We start from the raw sequence: 21,390 nt of genomic DNA on the forward strand, positions 1-21,390 counted from the left end.
CAGTTATCGATCTTCCAAACTTTATCACTACTTGTGAGATACTTTTTAAGTTACAAAATGATGTTTGTGTATAACCATAATTGTCAAGAAAATTACATAACTTGTGCAAGGTGCTTGAATCTAGTATCTGTTCTAAAAATATCAATTATGTCATTGTTACAGTAATATTTAAAATTGGGAGTTTCCTTTATAAAAATAAGGAGATGTGGTATGATTGCCAATGAGACAACTACTAGTATTCACCAAAGTTCAAATAAAGTGTATGTAAGCACTTCATTTGAACTTTGGTGGATAGTTTGTCCATAAATGTAGTTGAACCATCTACAATAGTATCTCCAATTCATAGTAATGCCTTCCAATATTTAATACTTTGCAATGTTTAATTTATAGTTCCTACTGCTAAAAGGAAAAAAAATCTTTACCCTTCAGTGCTTACATTATTTGGTCCACTGTTATCTGTGTCAAATATGACAGTGGATATGCTCCACTTGTGGTAGCTGACATGCCCTCTTGTTTTCCTTGATTATGACTTTTTCACTTGATTTTTTTCTTGCCATGAGCAACACCTGAGATAATCACTAGTGGAGCAGGACTGTGTATTTTTTGGATCACCTGATATTAAGTGGGATTCATGTTGCTTAATCTGTAGTGTATGTCTTGTGTTTTGTTGTTTATTGTTTCAAAGTTTTTTATTGGACCATGATTTTGTTTTTCCTGGACTTTTGGTTTTTAGCTCACATTTCCATTGCCATTCCGTCGTCTGTCCGGTGTAAACTATTTCAAACATCTTCTCCTCTGAAACTACTGAACCAATTCCAACCAAACTTAAGCTGAATGATCCTTAGGGTATCGAGAATAAAGTTTGGGTTTTATTTTCTGTTTCGTCAAAAAACATGGCCACCATGGCTAAAAATAGAACATAGGGGTAAAATGCAGTTTTGGCTTATATCTCAAAAACTTAAGCATTTGGAGCAAACCTGACATGTGGTAAAAATGTTCATTAGGTCAAGTTCCATCAGCCCTGAAATTTTCAGATGAATCTAACAACCCATTTTTGGGTTGCTGCCACTAAATTGGTAATTTTAAGGAAATTTTACAGCTTTTGGTTATTATCTTGAATATTTTTATAGATAAAGTTAAACTGTAAACAGCAAAAATGTTTAGCAAAGTAAGATCTATAAATATGTTTTATATAACCAAAATTGTCAATTGACCCCTTAAGGAGTTATTGCTCTTTAAAGACAATTTTACACAATTTGTTCATCTAGTTTGCTTACTTTAAAAAATCTTCTCCTTTGAAACTACTGAACCAAATTAAACCAAACTTAAGCTGAATGATTCTTAGGTTATATAGAATAAAGTTTGTGTTTTATTTTCTGTTTCCTCAGAAAACAAGGCTGCCATGGCTAAAAATAGAACATAGGATAAAATGCAGTTTTTGACTTATATCTCAAAAACTAAAGCATTTAGAGCAAATCAGACAAGAAGTTAAAGTATTCATTAGGTCAAGGTCTACCTGCCCTGAAATTATCAGCCAAATCGAGTATCTGATTTTTAGGTTATTGCCCCTGAATTAATGATTTTAAGGAAATTTTACAGCTTTCGGTTATAATCTTGAATATTATTATAGATAAAGATTAACTATAAACAGCAAAAATGTTCTGCAAAGTAAGATCTACAAAGAAGTTTATGACCAAAATTGTCAATTGACCCCTTAAGGAGTTATTGCCCTTTAAAGACAATTTTTCACAATTTGTTCATCTAGTTTGCTTACTTTAAAATATCTTCTCCTTTGAAACTGCTGAATCAATTTCAGCCAAATTTGGGCTGAATGAGTTTCAGAGTATCTAGTATAAATTTTGTATTTTATTTCCTTGTACGTCAAGAAACATTAGCTACTATGGCTAAAATGGAACATAGGGGTAAAATGCATTTGTTTGCTTTTGAAGAAAATATGAAAGATTCAAAGAACATTTAAATGGCATTTTTAAGCCACTCATTATATATGTATACTGAAAATCAAAAATAATTTGATGAAAGATTTAAGCAAAAAATTACAGGTGAGCGATTCAGGCTATTGAGAGCCTCTTGTTAAGAGATAATGTGGCTGACCTCGTATTCATACTTCAGTAACTTTGGGATTTGTATTTAGTGTTAAGCTTTCTGTCATGTGTGTTTCTAAAGAAATATATTATAAGGTGTATAATACTTTGTATGCTGTTGGATCGGGATACCTTCATTTCAGTTTTAGATATGAGGCTCCAGCTGTTTATTCATGTTTCAGGGATCTTGGAAATAAGGCATGTTTACGATGTTCAGTGTTTTTATATGCCCATCTTTAAAAACAGGACATATAATGGTAAACTGTGGTCTGTCTGTCTGTACGTCCGTCTGACAATAACTCACAAATGCTTTCACCAGTTTTTCATGAAACTTTGTTGAATTGCTTATCTCTATTGATGTGAAAATTTTAGAGTTGCATTTCCGAGTTATTGGATTATTCATAAAAAAATGGAGGAGTTTCAAGTTTTTTTTACTATAACTCAAAAATGCTTTGAGCAATTTTCTTGAAACTTTGATGAATTATTTATATATGTTGACATTAGATTTTTTTTCGATTTTAAAAATTTCCAGTTCTACATTTTGGAGTTATGGGATTTTATTCATAAAAAAGGGGGGACTTTCCAGTTTTCTGACAATAACTCAAAAATGCTTCGAGCAGTTTTAATGAAACTTTGGTGTCTTGTTTATGTCTATTGAAATAAGCTCCCACATGGCTCCTAGATGTAAGCCATTGCCATCACTTTGTGTCTGTCATCGTTGTCCTTTGTCTTTGTAAACTTTTTCGAAGATTTTCTCCTCTGAAACTACTGAACCAATTCAAAAATTATCAACGAAGATATTTTCAGACGAATCAGACAACCTAAGTTGGAGTTATTGCCCCTGAAATAATAATTTTCTTGAGATTTCTAAGTCTTTGGTTGTTATCTTGAAAACTATTATATATAAGAGAAATTTTGAACAGATAAAATGTTCAGCAAAGTAAGATCTACCAATAAGTCTTAGAAAAAAATTCGTCAGTTGATCCATTATAGGAGTTATTGCCCGTGAATGACTATTTTTATTGATTTTTTAATTTTTTTTATCAGAAACTATGATAGATAGACAGAAACTTCAAACAGCAAAAATTTTCAGCAAAGTAAAACCTACAAATAAGTCTACATGACCATTTATCCCTTATAGGATTTATTGCCCTTGAAAGATAACTTTTACCTTTTTAGTCCCCTACCGACGAAGTCAAAGGAGACTTAAGGTTTGCACTCAGTCTGTCTGTCTGTCTGTCCATCCGTCAGTACGGCAAATCAGTTTTCCACACTTTTTTTCTTTGTGCTTGAAGATATTGATTTGAATTATGGTATATAGTTTTATCATGACTAGTTACAGATCAAGTTCAAATTATGTTCTGGTCTGATGATTTTGTGCAGAGTTATGGTCCTTGGACTTAAAAAATTCACTCAAATAATCAGTTTTCCATGCTTTTTTTTGTCATGCTTGAAGATATTGATTTAATAATTGGTATATAGTTTAAACATGGCAAGTTATAGATCAAGTTAGCATTTTGTTCCAGTGCACTGAATTCTTAACCGGTAGGGGACTATGTATTGCCATGCAATACTCTCAGAATGCCTGTTTTTTTATTTTTTGCAGAAATTTTCATAGATAAATGAGAATCTTTATCGGCATGTCTAAACATGTATTAATATATATTAAACGGCAAAATAATCATTGATGCATGATCTACACAGAAAATTCCAGATGAACAATTGAGACTCTTATGGGTCTCTTGTTTTGGTTATGTCTATGAAAAGACCAGTGGTCATCAAGTTATTACCATAGCTAACATGTTGTTTTGTCATGTCAACCAAAAATAAGGGTGTAACAGTTGCTTAACATTTGATGGAAAATATTTTTCTACACACCAGCTTTAAAGCATGTTAACGAATGTTTGAATTTTATCTTTACAGGGAGCTGGTTTCCTGTTTAGGCAAAAGAAGGGTACCAGTATATCTGGTATCAGGTGGCTTTCAAAGTATACTGGTACCGGTAGCAGAACAACTTGGTTTACCAATAGAAAATATAATAGCTAATAGACTAAAATTTTATTACAATGGTAAGATTTTTACCAGTATATAACAGGTAGTTTATGATCCATAAGATCACAATAAATATAGAATTAATGCCATGGCAAAGTTTCCTCTACACATTTTCATGAAAAAATCTAAGTTCGTGTTCGATCAGCAATTCAAGATCTATTAAAATGCAGAAATGATCGAACTAATTTGATGACTTCTTTTAGAGGTTATTAATGTAAATGAAGATTTTTTTTAAAAGTGGGTAGAAACTTAAGAATAGGAAAATTTCGACAGCTGAGCAAATTAAACATTCAAGAGCCTCTTGTTGTTTTGTGGATATGTCTATATAAGCATAGAATTGATATGTTAATTTGTTTTGTAATTTACTGTTTATAAAATGTTGAATTATTCAAAACACTAAGGTTTTTCTATCCCCAGGTATAGATTGCCTTAGCTGTATTTGGTACAACTTTTCAGAATTTTCCTATTTTACTTCTCTTCAACTTGTACTTGATTTTGCCTTCTAGCTGTTTAGATTATGAAGACAAACTGCATGCCTGGTGAACCAAATTATAAGGGAGCTACCATTTGATTTTTATGGGGGGGCTAGGATGAAATTTGAAAAAAATAGGCAGGACAGGAGTTTTGAGTAAAAAAAAAGCAGGATGAGGCACTTGCAAAAAAAAAAAGTCAGGATGACAATTTAGGTAAAAAAAAGTCAGGATAAACTTTAACAAAAAAGGCAGGACCGAATAGAGTGAAAAATTAAAAGGCAGGACAGAGATTACAACTAAAAAAAAATGCAGGACAAAATTGTTCATCCTAGCCCCCCATAAAAATCAAATGGTAGCTCCCTAAGCATGGTATCTTTGATGATTTTTTTTAAAGTAATTTTTGGACCAACAAATATAGAGCACATGTAACTGACAACTAATAGTGTTTGGCAAAAGGTGCTTTATTATAATAATGCAATCATATATAGTTATACCAAACATGGTATAAATAATCTACAATGAACAAAGTGTCAATATGAAGCACCTGAACACAAACGAAGTTGCCAAACATGTGTGTAATCTTGATCTTGTCTAGTCTTTGACCAATTCAATAAAAGAAGGATACCCTTATCACTAACAACAACATTCTTCGTGATCAGTTGTCCACAGGAATTAAAAGACGCAGAGCTTCTGCTGACCAGATGACCAGACTCCCTAAATAGATATAGGAAGATATGGTATGAGTGCTAATGAGACAACTCTCCATCCAAGTTACAATTTATAAAAGTAAACCATTATAGGTCAAGGTACGGCCTTCAACACGGAGCCTTGGCTCACACCTAACAGCAAGCTATAAAGGGCCCCAAAAAATTACTAGTGTAAAACCATTCAAACGGAAAAACCAACGGTCTAATCTATATAAAAACGAGAAACGAGAAACATGTATGAACTACAATAGTACATAAACAGACGACAACTACTGTAATCAGATTCCTGACTTAGGCCCTAAGCATACCAAAAAATGCCAACATTAGAAAACACCATAAACAAGCATCTACATAATCATAAATATTAAACAACTGAACAATATCATTTAAAAGTGTCTGTAACAATGGCAATTTTGACATGGATTAATCCCCTTAAATTCAATACACCTTATCGCTAATCCCGCTTGACCCGAGAATCAGTCCCGCTTGAACTTTTGACGTCATACAACAATCACTTTTCCATTGTGGCGTCAGATATTTTCTATTATGACGTCAAAATTTTTCGGGAACTTGTGTGATGTCCAGTAATGGCGGACAAATAGCGATAAGGTGTATTTCTAATCTGTAGAAGAAAAAAAAGTTCCACAGTAAAACCAAACAGTTGACACCAGGTCTTAATGCCAGAAATATAATTTTTACAGAAGAAAAACTGTAAACACACAAGGTATCCTTTATGGAAAATATAAATTGTAGAAACACTAAAAAAATATGGTATGAATTGAGTTGACTCTTCGGGTTAGAAAAAGTACCAGGCCAAAAGGCTGCCCCTTTAGCAAGCTTGACCTCTTCTGTAAAACTGCTGTTCTGGACTTAAGACCTGGAAGCTACAAGACAACAGTAGTTAGATAAACTACAATGTAATATTAATTATTTTTGTTACTCTTATCACCAATTTTGAGCTAAAATAGTACAAAAGTATCATGTATGCACACCTAGATATATATGATATCATTAAACATGTAACATTACTAGAATCTGCTTTCTCAACAAAAAAATCTGAATTATACATCTTAGATTCTATAAACAAAAAATGTGTTCTGTTCTTCTCTGAAAGATTCTAATGGGATAACAAATCCGATAACCAATTTCCAACAGATGCTATATAACTCACACGTAATTGCACATTACTGTCACACACAAGTACCATATTTGACGTACTAAATTCAACATTTCCTGATTCCTTCTTATAATCTTCCAACAGTTTTTCCCGTAATTGTATGTTAAAAAAATATAACGTACTGGAATTTAACAATCATGAATACGCAAAATTCTGTTTGTCACTGTAAAAAAAGGCTTCAAGAACATGTGAAAATTTATTCATATCCATTTCACTAAATCTGAACCACACATTTTTTGATATATTTCCACTCATATCTGGTGGATACTCAAAATCAATAGTCCCTGCTGTTTTGGTAACCATGGACAAACATTTAAAACTAAAAGTACACTATTAGTTTCATCAACAACATTGTAATTCATGTAATTGTTATCATTGACAACAGTGTCAAAATCAGTGCTACATAATAAAGGTTGCAATAAGTAGTAATATTTTCAAAAAAAGACACACCTGTAAACACAGGGGAGAATTTTTCACTACAAGTATTACCACCATAAGAAAAGCCTGTTAAATCTACACTAGGGGAGCTTGACACGACTATGAATGCAGGCGTCGTCAACAAGTAGGTTCAGTCTGTGGTTAAAGTTTTTTTAGACAGTCTGGGATTACATTTTTTTTACATGATAAATTTGTAAACCTTAATGGATTGTTATGAAACTTGGACAAAAGCTAATCTTCAAGACCAAGAAAAAAGCATCGAAAGAAAAAGTGTGAATTTTTTTTTTAATTCTGTATTTTACTGATAAATGGACTCACTTTTTAGCTCACCTGACCTGAAAGGTCAAGTGAGCTTTTCTCATCACTTTGCGTCCGTCGTCCGTCGTCCTGCGTCCGTCGTCCGTCGTCCGTAAACTTTTACAAAAATCTTCTCCTCTGAAACTACTGGGCCAAATTTAACCAAACTTGGCCACAATCATTATTGGGGTATCTAGTTTTAAAAATGTGTGGCGTGACCCGGTCAACCAACCAAGATGGCCGCCACGGCTAAAAATAGAACATAGGGGTAAAATGCAGTTTTTAGCTTATAACTCAAAAACCAAAGCATTAAGAGCAAATCTGACATGGGGTAAAATTGTTCTTCAGGTCAAGATCTATCTGCCCTGAAATTTTCAGATGAATCGGACAACCTGTTATTGGGTTGCTGCCCCTGAATTGGTAATTTTAAGGAAATTTTGCTGTTTTTGGTTATTATCTTGAATATTATTATAGATAGAGATAAACTGTAAACAGCAATAATGTTCAGCAAAGTAAGATTTACAAATAAGTCAATATAACCGAAATGGTCAGTTGACCCCTTTAGGAGTAATTGCCCTTTATAGTCAATTTTTAACCATTTTTCGTAAATCTTAGTCATCTTTTACAAAAATCTTCTCCTCTGAAACAACTGGGCCAAATTAAACCAAACTTGGCCACAATCATCATTGGGGTATCTAGTTTAAAAAATGTGTGGCGTGACCTGGCCAACCAACCAAGATGGCCGCCACAGCTAAAAATAAAACATAGGGGTAAAATGCAGTTTTTGGCTTGTAACTCAAAAACCAAAGCATTTAGAGCATATCTGACATGAAGTAAAATTGTTTATCAGGTCAAGATCTATCTGCCCTGAAATTTTCAGATGAATCGAACAACCTGTTGTTGGGTTGCTGCCCCTGAATTGGTAATTTTAAGGAAATTTTGCAGTTTTTGGTTATTATCTTGAATATTATTATAGATAGAGATAAACTGTAAACAGCAATAATGTTCAGCAAAGTAAGATTAACAAATAAGTCAACATGACTGAAATGGTCAGTTGACCCCTTTAGGAGTAATTGCCCTTTATAGTCAATTTTTAACCATTTTTCGTAAATCTTAGTCATCTTTTACAAAAATCTTCTCCTCTGAAACAACTGGGCCAAATTAAACCAAACTTGGCCACAATCATCATTTGGTTATCTAGTTTTAAAAATGTGTGGCGTGACCTGGTCAACCAACCAAGATGGCCGCCACGGCTAAAAATAGAACATAGGGGTAAAATTCAGTTTTTGGCTTTTAATTCAAAAACCAAAGCATTTAAAGCAAATCTGACATGAAGTAAAATTGTTTATCAGGTCAAGATCTATCTGCCCTGAAATTTTCAGATGAATCGGACAACCCGTTGTTGGGTTGCTGCCCCTGAATTGGTAATTTTAAGGTAATTTTGCTGTTTTTGGTTATTATCTTGAATATTATTATAGATAGAGATAAACTGTAAAAAACAATAAATGTCGGCAAAGTAAGATCTACAAATAAGTCAACATGACCGAAATTGTCAGTTGACCCCTTTAGGAGTTATTGCCCTTTATAGTCAATTTTTAACCATTTTTTCGTAAATCTTAGTAATCTTTTACAAAAATCTTCTCCTCTGAAACTACTGGGCCAAGTTAATTATAGATAGAGATCATTGTAAGCAGGAAAAATGTTCAGTAAATTAAGATGTACAAACACATCACCATCACCAAAACACAATTTTGTCATGAATCCATCTGCGTCCTTTGTTTAATATTCACATAGACCAAGGTGAGCGACACAGGCTCTTTAGAGCCTCTAGTTAAGTCAACATTACACTGACAACAGCAATCGCAGGCGAGACACAGGGTTCTGTGGAACCCCTTACAAATTTTTCTTTAAGCAAGATAAATTCATTATAGTGCACACCTGAATAATCAAGGGAAGCAATCACACCTGACATTGCAGGGGGTTCCACAATATTATCATTATGTTCTGAATTATCACATAATAACATGCCCGCATTTGCAGGGGAATATGATTTCTCTTTACAAATGGTAAATTCATTATAGTACACACCTGATTACTCAGGGAATGCAATCAAAACTGACATTGCAGGGGGTTTCACAATATTATCAATATGTTCTGAATTATCACATAATAACATGCCCGCATTTGCAGGGGAATATGATTTCTCTTTACGAATGGTAAATTCATTATAGTACACACCTGAATATTCAGGGGATGCAATCACAACTGACATTGCAGGGGGTTTCACATTATTATTATTATGTTTGAAATTATCACACAATAACACCCGCATTTGCAAGTATGATTTCTCTTTGTGAATGGTAAATTCATTTTAGTACACACCTGAATAATCAGGGGAAGCAATTACATCTGACATTGCAGGGGGTTTCACAATATTATCATTATGTTCTGAATTATCACACAATAACACCCGTATTTGCAGGTATGATTTCTCTTTGTGAATGGTAAATTCATTATAGTACAAACCTGGCACAGCAGGGGGTTTTATAATATTATGCTGAATATAATTATTGCTCATTTTAGCAGATTCACAATGTAGCACTGAAGTTGAACATCATTCATGATTATGACAATCCTTCGATGGATGTTGAACAGATGTGTCTCTTGAGTCTTTGCCTTTACGAATACACTTCCTGCAAACATGCAATAATTTTTTGTCTCCATAAGCAATTAAATGATCTACGGAATTGCTACAGTTTCACACTGATAAAAGCTACAAATTGGATTGCGATTAACCTTATCCCTGAGTACTTCCTCTGTTAGTTTAGATGAAGATTAAAGGGGAGAGATGAGAGTGTGGCCTTGTTCTTTCAAAAAAATCAAATACATAATAAACATGATAAAATGTGGCTTGAACATGCTCTCTTGCTTAAAACCACATGTTAACTAAAACCCGGATGAAGGCATTATCAATTAGGTACAATGAGAGTTGCCCCCCATTGTATGCAAGTATCAACTAATTGATTTATAATAATGTTTGTCTATATGAAAAACTCCTGATGTAATATTTTTTGTGGTACTTGCAATTGCTTAATATTTCCCAATCACAAATATGTGTCAACATATGCAGTTTTTGTCTTGCCTGCGACTGCGAGACATAGGATTACTATCCAGCGATGCGGCTGCAATGTAAACTATTTATATAAAGCTTTATATTTCAGAAGGTAGGATGCTTCATACCTTGTATGCAGATACCTTATGGTTTGAAGTTTCAGTCTGTTATATGTCCATTGTCCTTGACCTCATTTTTATGGTTCAACAACTGCTTGAAAAAAAATTATAGTTTTTTTGTCATGTGAATTTCTCACTTATTATGAGTAATAGGATAACTATATTTGGTGTATGGAATGATTGTAAGGTGCACATGTCAGCCTGGCAGGTATCATCTGACTTTGACATAATTTTCATGGTTCATTATTCAATGTTTAGTTTTTGTGTTTTGGTCTGTTTTTCAAATACTAATAGCAATAGGTCAGCTATATTTGGTGTATGGAATGATTGTAAGGTGTACATGTCATTCTGGCAGGGTTCATCTGATCTTGACCTTATTTTCATGGTTCATTGGTCAATGTGAAGTTTTCCTTATTAAGTCTGTTTCTCAGGTACTATAACCAATAAGGTCAACTATATATGATGTATTGAATGATTGTAATGTGCACATGTCTGCTTTGCAGGGTTCATCTGACCATGTGCTAATTTTCATGGTTCATTGGTCAATATTAAGTTTTCATGGTTTGGTCTTTCTTAGATACTATTAGCAATAGGTCAACTGTATTTGGTGTATGTAATGAATTGTAAGATATATATGTCTGTCTGGCTTGGATTATCTCACCTTGATTCTATTTCATGGATTATTGAATTGATAATGTTAAATTTATGCAAAACTTGTAGTAAAACTTTATCTTTAAGACTATCATCATAAAATTAATCATGAATAGTAAAGCAGGCAAGACATTTCAGCATGTGCACTCTTGTTATAATATTTTGTAAAACAAATAAATTTATGCTATCTTTTCACTCCATTATCTTTTTTTAAGGTCAGAAAGAGCCTATAGTGCACTGCCTCCTTTTAATGCAAATAATTGCTTGCTCTTGTCATGACATAGTTTATTGATGAAAATCAAAGGGTATTTTTACTCTCATTTTAAAATATTTTGCCATGTAAGACAATTTTTATGCCTTTAAAAAATCTTCTTGACACTGAGATTTGAAATGTGATGTTACAATAAACCATTCAAAATGATAAATGTTTCGTTTTGATTTTTAGATTCATTGTCTATGTTAAGCAGAAAATGTTAATTTGAGACCAGAGATTTTTGTATCCAGTCAAATGCATTAGGTCATTATTGGTATTGTTGATATTGTGTTTCCATCAAAAAAGAAACTCAACTTTCAAATGACCAAAATAAACTGATATTCAGGCCTGACTGCTTAAGTATCATTACACAAATGTTTTCCTTACAAAATATTTAGACAATTTTGCTGAAAACTGTCAGGCTGAGGGAACAATATTTTTAAAGAAGAATGCATTTTATTTGTAGGTGATTATGCTGGATTTGATGAAAATCAGCCGACATCCTCCTCAGGAGGGAAGAAAGTTGTCGTAGAAACATTGAAGAACAAACATGGATATAAAAGTCTAGTTATGATAGGAGATGGTGCTACAGATATGGAAGCTTGTCCGCCTGCTGTAAGTGTTGGATGATAGCATCATTATATTTGGGGAAGCTTTTTTTTTTCGGACTGTCTTGACTATACATCACAAAAGCTCATGTAATTTACAAAGTAATCGAATAATGTTGACAGAATGATTTCATGCAGAATTTAATTCCAGAAGAAAAATCATTTTGAAATTTGGTAGGCCACATGAAAAAAAATATTTTCACTTTTATATACAATTATTTCCTGCATTTAGTTTGGTAGAATATTCATTTATATCCTGTCATGGTCAATATAATTTTTTTTTTCAGTTTTCAGTTCCCAAAGGAATGTGAAAAAATGGATAGAATTAATTAAATGCTATGTGTAGTCAAACACACCCTATCAGAATAATACTTACTATTTCCCATTCCAAAAACACACCCTATCAGAATAATACTTAATATTTCCCATTCCAAAAACACACCCTATCAGAATAACACTATATATTTCCCATTCCAAAAACTCACCCTATCAGAATAATACTTAATATTTCCTTTTCCAAAAACACACCCTATCAGAATAATACTTAATATTTCCCATTCCAAAAACACACCCTATCAGAATGATACTTAATATTTCCCATTCCAAAAACACACCCTATCAGAATAATACTTACTATTTCCCATTCCAAAAACTCACCCTATCAGAATAATACTTACTATTTCCCATTCCAAAAACTCACCCTATCAGAATAATACTTACTATTTCCCATTCCAAAAACTCACCCTATCAGAATAATACTTACTATTTCCCATTCCAAAAACTCACCCTATCAGAATAATACTTAATATTTCCCATTCCAGAAACTCACCCTATCAGAATAATACTTACTATTTCCCATTCCAAAAACTCACCCTATCAGAATAATACTTACTATTTCCCATTCCAAAAACAAACATCTACTTTAACACCATGAGTAGATTTAATTTTGTTAATGCAAAAAATTACTTTTAAATGAAAAAAAAAACATAATGGAATTGCATTATACAATGTATTCTTGTGCACTTCAAATTTTTGTGTGAAGTTGATATTTACTATTTTAGTCACTGTCCTTACAGTTTAGATACACGGGACATATGTTTTTGTAATTTTTAACCTGTAATTTTACTTTGTGTTTAAGTCTGCAAGGATAACCATTAAAACTTAATTTTTTTGTGTATCATTTTGAGTAGTTTTAGTATTTTTCAGTCATTGAATTTTTGTTTACTGTTACTTTCCTATCCCAATAAATTGTTGCTTTCCCTGAAGAAATTTTCGTTTGTTAAATTGATCATTTCTGGAATGCAAAAGTTAAAACTTAACAAGGTTTGAGTTTTGATTTGTAAATGAGTTTGAATTACAGTGTTTAAATAATTAACTTCAAAATGATTTAAAGTAAAAAAAAAAGACCAGAGGACATATCTAATTGCAAACATTTATCTTGAACACTCTGTTCAACTAACAAGGAATTACAGTCGATTCACTTCTTCTACTACCAAAAGGTCTTTAATGCCCACATTGTTTTTCTCTTTGTTTTAATAATATAGAAATATTAAGACGTCCAACAAAACTGTATTGGTAGTAGAAGGAAAAGACAACATCATAGCCAGAAGAACACAGACATTATAGAACAGAGTTCCAATGTCACCCGCGTTGCACATATTTTATATTTTCAAGGGGCATAACTCTTTTAAAAAAAGTCGATAATCCACCATTATACAATATATCCAAGATATTGCTGATATTAACCTATAGTATAAGTTTTATAAAAATCTGGCAAGAATTGTACCTGTGAGAGCACTAACTAGGCCATTTTCCATAAATTTAATATTTCCAAGGGGCATAACTCTTTTAAAAAATGTCGATCGTCCACCATCATAGAACTTGTTCGAGATATTGCTGATATTAACCTATAGTATAAGTTTTATAAAAATCTGGCAAGTATTGTACCCCTGAGAGCGCTCGCGAGGCCATTTTCCATAAATTTAATATTTCCAAGGGCATAACTCTTTTAAAAAAAGTCGATCGTCCACCATTATATAATTTGTCCAACGTTGCCGATATTAACCTTTAGTATAAGTTTTATAAAAATCTGGCAAGAATTGTATCCGAGGGCGCTAATGAGGCCATTTTCCATAAAGTTAATATTTCCAAGGGGCATAACTCTTTAAAAAAGTTGATCGTCCACCATCAAAGAACTTGTCCGAGATATTGCTGATATTAAGCTGTAGTATAAGTTTTATAAAAAATCTGGCAAGAATTGTACCCCTGAGAGCGCTAGCAATCCATTTTCCATAAATTTAATATTTCCAAGGGGCATAACTCTTTAAAAAAGTTGATCGTCCACCATCAAAGAACTTGTCCAAGATATTGCTGATATTAAGTTGTAGTATAAGTTTTATAAAAAATCTGGCAAGAATTGTACCCCTGAGAGCGCTAGCAATCCATTTTCCATAAATTTAATATTTCCAAAGGGCATAACTCTTTTAAAAAAAGTCGATCATCCACCATTATACAACTTGTCCGACGTTGCCGATATTAACCTATAGTATAAGTTTTATAAAAATCTGGCAAGAATTGTACCTGTGAGAGCGCTAACAAGACCGAACAGACGAGTGGACGGATGGACAGAAGGACGGACGGCCGGTATTTCCATGTCCCTGCAACGCGTTAAGCAGGGGACAAAAAGACAAACAACAGTCAACAAAGAGCTACTAAGAAAACTAAACATTGAGCAAAATGATCCCAACAAAAACCTGGGATAAACTCATGAGCTCCAGAAGGGTTTGCAATTCTGCTACACTCGGAAGGCTTTTAAAATTCCATGATGACTTTGGAAATTGTCTTTGGTCTTTTATTAAGAAATTACCTTAAATATTAATTATCTGACACATGTATGATCTCAAACCCTCTCTATGTAGAGAAACTGACTTGGTTTCATTAAAGGTATAAATTGTACTATTTAAATTAACAGAGAAATAATATTTCCATTCTATTTGTTATTGTGTTAAGATTACTTTTTGTTTTTTAGGATGCATTTATAGGATTTGGTGGCAATATTATAAGAGAAAAAGTGAAACAGAGTGCGCCTTGGTTTGTGACTGACATGCAGGAATTGATAAATGAAATAAAAGAATAAAAACTTCATGGGAACTTATAACTCAATATAAAAGAGATTCTTCATTTCAGAAGTTATATGGAGTGGTAGCAGGAATATCATGCCAGTACGTTTTGACTAATCAAACCCAGATTGTCATGTGAGCTATTGTCACATCTAGGTGTTTTCATGATGCATGAAACCTAACAATTGTTTTTAGTCAAATATTGGATGGACAACCTTTGCTTTCAAATAAGTCCTGACTGAAAATTAATTTTTAAGCTGATAGTTGCTGCCTTGTCTTTCAAGCAATGCATCTGTTCGTAATAATGGGTTTCAAGATGGGAAATTAAGATTGCATATATCTGTCTACTTTGGCCTAAATATTAAATATAGGTCAATAGTTAAAATGATCAGCAATGCAAGATCTACAAAAAATACCAATAAGCTAAAACAATCAAGTGACTTCTTATAGGAGTTAATTCTGTTGATGTTGATTTTTGACAATTTTTTACGTTTCTGCCTTTTATCTTGAAAAATTAAAGATATCACTTTTGCTATTCAGAAGTTATAGTCCTTGGTTGATTTTAAAATGCTGTGTAATAATTGTCTCGCCTGTGACGAAAGTCGCAGTATGCGAGACATAGGGATTACAATCCGGCGGTGGCATAAACTATTGGTATAATGCTTTATATTTCAGAAGGTAGAAGACCTGGATACATCATACCTTGTATGCAGGTACATTATGTTACGAAGTTTCCGTCTGTCATATGTCCATTGTCCTTGACCTCACTTTCTTGGTTCAGCGACTGCTTGAAAAAAAAATTATAGTATTTTTGTAATGTGAATTTCTCACTTGTTATGAGTAATAGGATAATTATATTTGGTATATGGGTTCTTTTCAACCTCTACATGTCCGTCAGACAGGGTTCACCTGACCTTGACCTCATTTCCTGGATCAGTGATTAAGGTTAAAGTTAGGTGATTAGTTCCGTTTCTCGGATACTATAAGCAGTAGGTCAACTATATTTGGTGTAAGGAATGATTGTAAGGGAAACATGTCAGTCTGGCAGGGTTCATCTGACCTTGACCTCATTTTCATGGTTCATTGGTCAATGTTAAGTTTTTGTGTTTAAGCAGTAGGTCAACTATATTTGGTGTATGAAATGATTGTGAGGTGTGCATGCGGTCAAGCTGGTATCATCTGACCTTGACCTCATTTCTTGGTTCATTGGTCAATGTTTAGTTTTTGTGTTTTGGTCTGTTCTTACGATACTAATAGCAATATGTCAGCTTTATTTGGTGTATGGAATAATTGTAAGGTGTACATGTCTGTCTGGCAGGTATCATCTGACCTTGACATCATTTACATGGTTCATTGGTCAATGTTAAGATTTGTGTTTTTGTCTGTTTTTCAATTACCATAAGCAATAGGTCAACTATATTTGGTGTATGGAATAATTGTAAGGTGAACATGTCTGTCTGACAGGATTTATCTGACCTTGACATCATTGTTATGGATCTTGAAAAATGTTAAGTTTATGTGATACTTGTAGTAAAACCTTATCTTTAAGACTTTCAACATAAAATCAATGGTCAGTAAAGTAGACGAGACATTTCAGTGTGTGCACTCTTGTATAATTTTCTATGTGATAATTTGAGAACTCTTCAATTAATCCACTTGAAATTTGAATAAGTTGATTCTAATATGTGAAAATGGGCCATGTTTGATTTTATCATTTTCCCTTTTTGCCATTCTGGAGTAATAGTCTTTGATGTATGTGAACCATTAAACCAATCCTTTTTGAATTTGAACATGTTATTTCTTGTGACAAAATTGAGAATTAGTTTAAAATTGATGATTTTTGTTTTATGTCATTCAAGTGTAATGGTACTTCATTGATTGACACATGCTGCATTATTCCTCTCGATGTTATAAATTGAGATTCGTTGTACCAATCCTTTCCAAATTTTGGTATGTTGCTTTTCTTGGCAAACTGAGGGTCAAGTTCGATACTGACCATTTTCACTTTTGCTGTTCATAAGTTAAGGTTCTTGATTGATTGAAAAATGCTGCTTTACCCCGATATGTTGTTTCCATGCAATAACTTGCGAACTATTGATCTAATTTCTTTAGAATTTTGATAAAGCATTATTTGTTAGCACTTACACAATTACAATAAATGGCAATATAGTTTACAAGAAAAAAAAATAAATGTTACTAAGATAGTAGTAACAATAGATATCATATATTGGTTATCTCTTTAAAAGCAGCTAACTTCTTATCAATAACCATTCGTTTATAATCAACATCATTTTTGTCGAGCCTTCGACTTTTGTCGAAAAAACGAGACATAGCGATCCTACATTCTGTCGGCGTCGTCGTCGGCGTCGTCGGCGGCGTCCACAAATATTCACTCTGTGGTTAAAGTTTTTGAAATTTTAATAACTTTCTTAAACTATCCTGGATTTCTACCAAACCTGGACAGAAGCTTGTTTATGATCATAAGATAATATTCAAAAGTAAATTTTGTAAAAAAAAAATTCCATTTTTTCCGTATTTTACTTATAAATGGACTTAGTTTTTCTGCCAGGAAACATTACATTCACTCTGTGGTTAAAGTTTTTGAAATTTTAATAACTTTCTTAAACTATCCTGGATTTCTACCAAACTTAGAAAGAAGCTTGTTTATGATCATAAGATAGTATCCAGAAGTAAATTTTGTAAAAAAAAAATTCCATTTTTTCCGTATTTTACTTATAAATGGACTTAGTTTTTCTGCCAGTTAACATTACATTCACTCTGTGGTTAAAGTTTTTAAAATTTTAACAACTTTCTTAAACTATCCTGGATTTGTACCAAACTTGGACAGAAGCTTGTTTATGATTAAAAGCTAGTATCCAGAAGTAAATTTTGTAAAAAAAAAATTCTATTTTTTCCGTATTTTACTTATAAATGGACTTAGTTTTTCTGTCAGTTAACATTACATTCACTCTGTGGTTAAAGTTTTTAAAATTTTAACAACTTTCTTAAACTATCCTGGATTTGAACCAAACTTAGACAGAAGCTTGTTTATGATTAAAAGCTAGTATCTAGAAGGAAATTTTGTTCCATTTTTTCCGTATTTTACTTATAAATGGACTTAGTTTTTCTTCCAGTTAACATTACATACAGTCTGCAGTTTAAGTTTTTAAAACATTTATTAGATTCATAAACTATCCTGGATTTTTACCAAACTTGGACAGAAGCTACTTACAATCAAAAGATAGTATAGAGAGGAATATTTTTATTAATTTTTTTCCTCATTTTTGCTGAGCCTGTGATTAACAGCAAAAAGTAGGCGAGACACTGGGTTCCGCGGAACCCTTACGAATTTTTCAATACAGTAGGTGAATTTCTGTTTAAAACTCATGATAACAAGCTGCTTGATATAAAAGATAATTTACTGTTTAACAGAACACTTTTGAATTTAAAGGGGCATTAATTGTCAAATTCACATTAACTGATTAGACTCAAATTCTCATATTTGATTTAAAACATACTCAAAGGTATATCCAAATTACAAAAAGTCTAAAATAAACAATTAACAATGCATGGACTTGATAATATGTATTAAAATTTCGTTTGTATTTGTAGTCTAGACGCCATCTAATTAACCATCGAGATGACCTCCGAAGACTGCCGACAGTCATGTAACCCGATATAAACATACATATGAACTTCGACAGAAAAAGGCCAATCGTAGTCTATTATGGTTAAAATGAAAATAGTTTGCTAATATTTTAAAACAAAAATGGACAGGCATCAAAATTGATTAGCAAGCAAATTGAGATCTACAATTAATTTCATTGGTTGTTGATTTCCTGATCCCCACTAAGTGGAGGCCATTTAATTTCAGGAGGGAGAGAAAACTTGAACTATCTTTTTTATCCTGATATCTTCCTTAATAAATAATGTGATCCTATTACTGAAGAAAAGGGAAATCCGTTGGTCTTAATTAAACTGAAAACCTGAATATTTTGAAAATAAATGCAACACAAACCAGAATAAAAAATTTACATGCCAGTACTGTTTGACTCACCGAACCCGAATTGTCATGTGAGCTATTGTCACATTTAGGTGTTGTCATGAGTAGTAGGAGGAATAGCATGCCAGTACTGTTTGACTCACCGAACCCGAATTGTCATGTGAGCTATTGTCACATTTAGGTGTTGTCATGAGTAGTAGGAGGAATAGCATGCCAGTACTGTTTGACTCACCGAACCCAAATTGTCATGTGAGTTATTGTCACATCTAGGTGTTGTCATGAGTAGTAGGAGGAATAGCATGCCAATACTGTTTGACTCACCGAACCCGAATTGTCATGTGAGCTATTGTCACATCTAGGTGTTGTCATGAGTAGTAGGAGGAATAGCATGCCAGTACTGTTCGACTCACCAAACCCGAATTGTCATGTGAGCTATTGTCACATCTAGGTGTTGTCATGAGTAGTAGGAGGAATAGCATGCTAGTACTGTTCGACTCACCGAACCCGAATTGTCATGTGAGCTATTGTCACATCTAGGTGTTGTCATGAGTAGTAGGAGGAATTGCATGCCAGTACTGTTCGACTCACCGAACCCGAATTGTCATGTGAGCTATTGTCACATCTAGGTGTTGTCATGAGTAGTAGGAGGAATAGCATGCCAGTACTGTTCGACTCACCAAACCCGAATTGTCATGTGAGCTATTATCACATCTAGGTGTTGTCATGAGTAGTAGGAGGAATAGCATGCCAGTACTGTTCGACTCACCGAACCCAAATTGTCATGTGACTCATCAAACCAAAATTCAACCATTAAATACTTTTTGATTGAATTTGGATTTGTTGTTTCTTATGAAAAAATAGAGGTGAGGTTTAATTTTGAGGATTTTTTACTTTTGCCATTCAGGGGTTATTGTACTTGATTGATTGACAAATGCTACTTCATTTCTTGCCGTGCGAATTGAGAATCATTGTGCCAATCCTTAAAATGATGGTATGATGCCGTGAAGGAAGACAAAGAAGCTGGAATGGCCACTGACCTTAAGCATGAAAACTAGCAATCATAGTCAATTAAGATCATAGTCAATTAAGATTGGAGGTAAAAGGAAAAATAGTTGACTAATAATTTGAAACCACTAGTAAACAGGAAAATCGTTGACAGGGATGTAATGCTTAGTAGCTATAAAACTCAAATAAAAATTCGCAGTTCATGTATTAAGTCCTTTGTAACCGTTATGAAATTGGGTAAATATTGATGAGAGATATTATCAAACAGTGGACACTTTTTCACTGTTTAAAAGATAATAAAATTAACATTAGTAATGGATGATCACAAAAAAATCCATCAGAATTATTCTCCGAGTACAACTAGGAGTTGTTTAAAAAAAACCTTGACTAATCATGAGGGTCTCGCACGGTCTCTGGGTATTCTAAATAACGCTTAAGTTTGGAGTGTATATAGGAATTGCTGTCTGTACATGTCTAGTTCGATCTTTTGAATGCTCCGAACATATCAATGATATTTTGTATTGTAGACCACCACCAGACAACGTCCCTAACAAATATAGTGTTTGAATACTAGTATCTGTTTTAAAGCCCGGGTCAAGATCACAAATGGTTAGAGTTTATTTTCTAATTTTCAAAAGAGTATTGGAATAAGAATTGTGAGTGGCTTGAAAGATATTATTCTTTTGGAATTGTTTGTCCACCACCATAAGGTGTGTTGGGAATAAAGTTTGAATTGCTGTCTTCAAGTTTGCTTGCCGTGGGTGAGGGAGATGGTGGTTTATATCCCCGTTCAGGTCAAACCAAAGCATTTGCAGCTTCTCTGCTTAGCAAGCGTCATATTCCATTTATGTCTTATTGCTTCAGGGTATCTCGTTAACCTTTTCTTATCTGCGATTTTTTTTTATTTTATCAAACATGTTTTGGGACTTTCCTGCAAAACTTTCGTACAAAAAGATCGTATGCACTAAGTTTATGTCGTGTCCTAGAATACCCTACATTTGATTAAAAACAATTTCCGATCTTGTATAGAAACCAAATTTGTCCGGGTTTTTAAAATGAAACGCTATGAACTTTTGAATTATAGTTAATCAGGTATTGAAACCCTATTATAAGTAGAAAATGCGCGAAAATATCAATTGATTGCACTTTATCCCAAACTTAAATGTACTTAACAAATATTTGTCAATGCCTACAAAATAGCAAAATTAATATCTAAATGAAATACTGCGAACGTGACTGCGAGATATTGACACATTGATTTAAACTTTTGAATG

General features: G+C 33.1%; 1 protein-coding gene and 1 long non-coding RNA gene across 5 annotated transcripts in view; both read left to right on the forward strand.

Moving 5' to 3' along the window:
- Positions 1 to 15,131, forward strand: part of LOC127726953 (phosphoserine phosphatase-like) — a 36,344-nt gene extending 21,213 nt beyond the window's left edge. For all 4 annotated transcript variants that reach the window (XM_052234329.1, XM_052234331.1, XM_052234330.1 and 1 more), the window contains 3 exons: positions 4,026 to 4,171; positions 11,848 to 11,996; positions 15,018 to 15,131. In XM_052234329.1, the coding sequence (XP_052090289.1) occupies positions 4,026 to 4,171; positions 11,848 to 11,996; positions 15,018 to 15,125 (403 nt within the window). In that variant the 3' untranslated portion in view covers positions 15,126 to 15,131. The remainder of the gene's footprint in view (positions 1 to 4,025; positions 4,172 to 11,847; positions 11,997 to 15,017) is intronic.
- Positions 15,132 to 19,168: 4,037 nt separating this feature from the next.
- LOC127726956 (uncharacterized) lies at positions 19,169 to 19,941 on the forward strand. Its single transcript, XR_007993730.1, has 2 exons — positions 19,169 to 19,648; positions 19,827 to 19,941. It is a non-coding gene; the product is annotated as an uncharacterized LOC127726956 (long non-coding RNA).
- The last annotated feature ends 1,449 nt before the right edge of the window (positions 19,942 to 21,390 follow it).

The sequence above is a fragment of the Mytilus californianus genome, unplaced genomic scaffold (genome assembly GCF_021869535.1).
Source record: "Mytilus californianus isolate M0D057914Y unplaced genomic scaffold, xbMytCali1.0.p SCAF_19, whole genome shotgun sequence".
In the NCBI taxonomy this organism is placed as follows: Eukaryota; Metazoa; Mollusca; class Bivalvia; order Mytilida; family Mytilidae; genus Mytilus; species Mytilus californianus.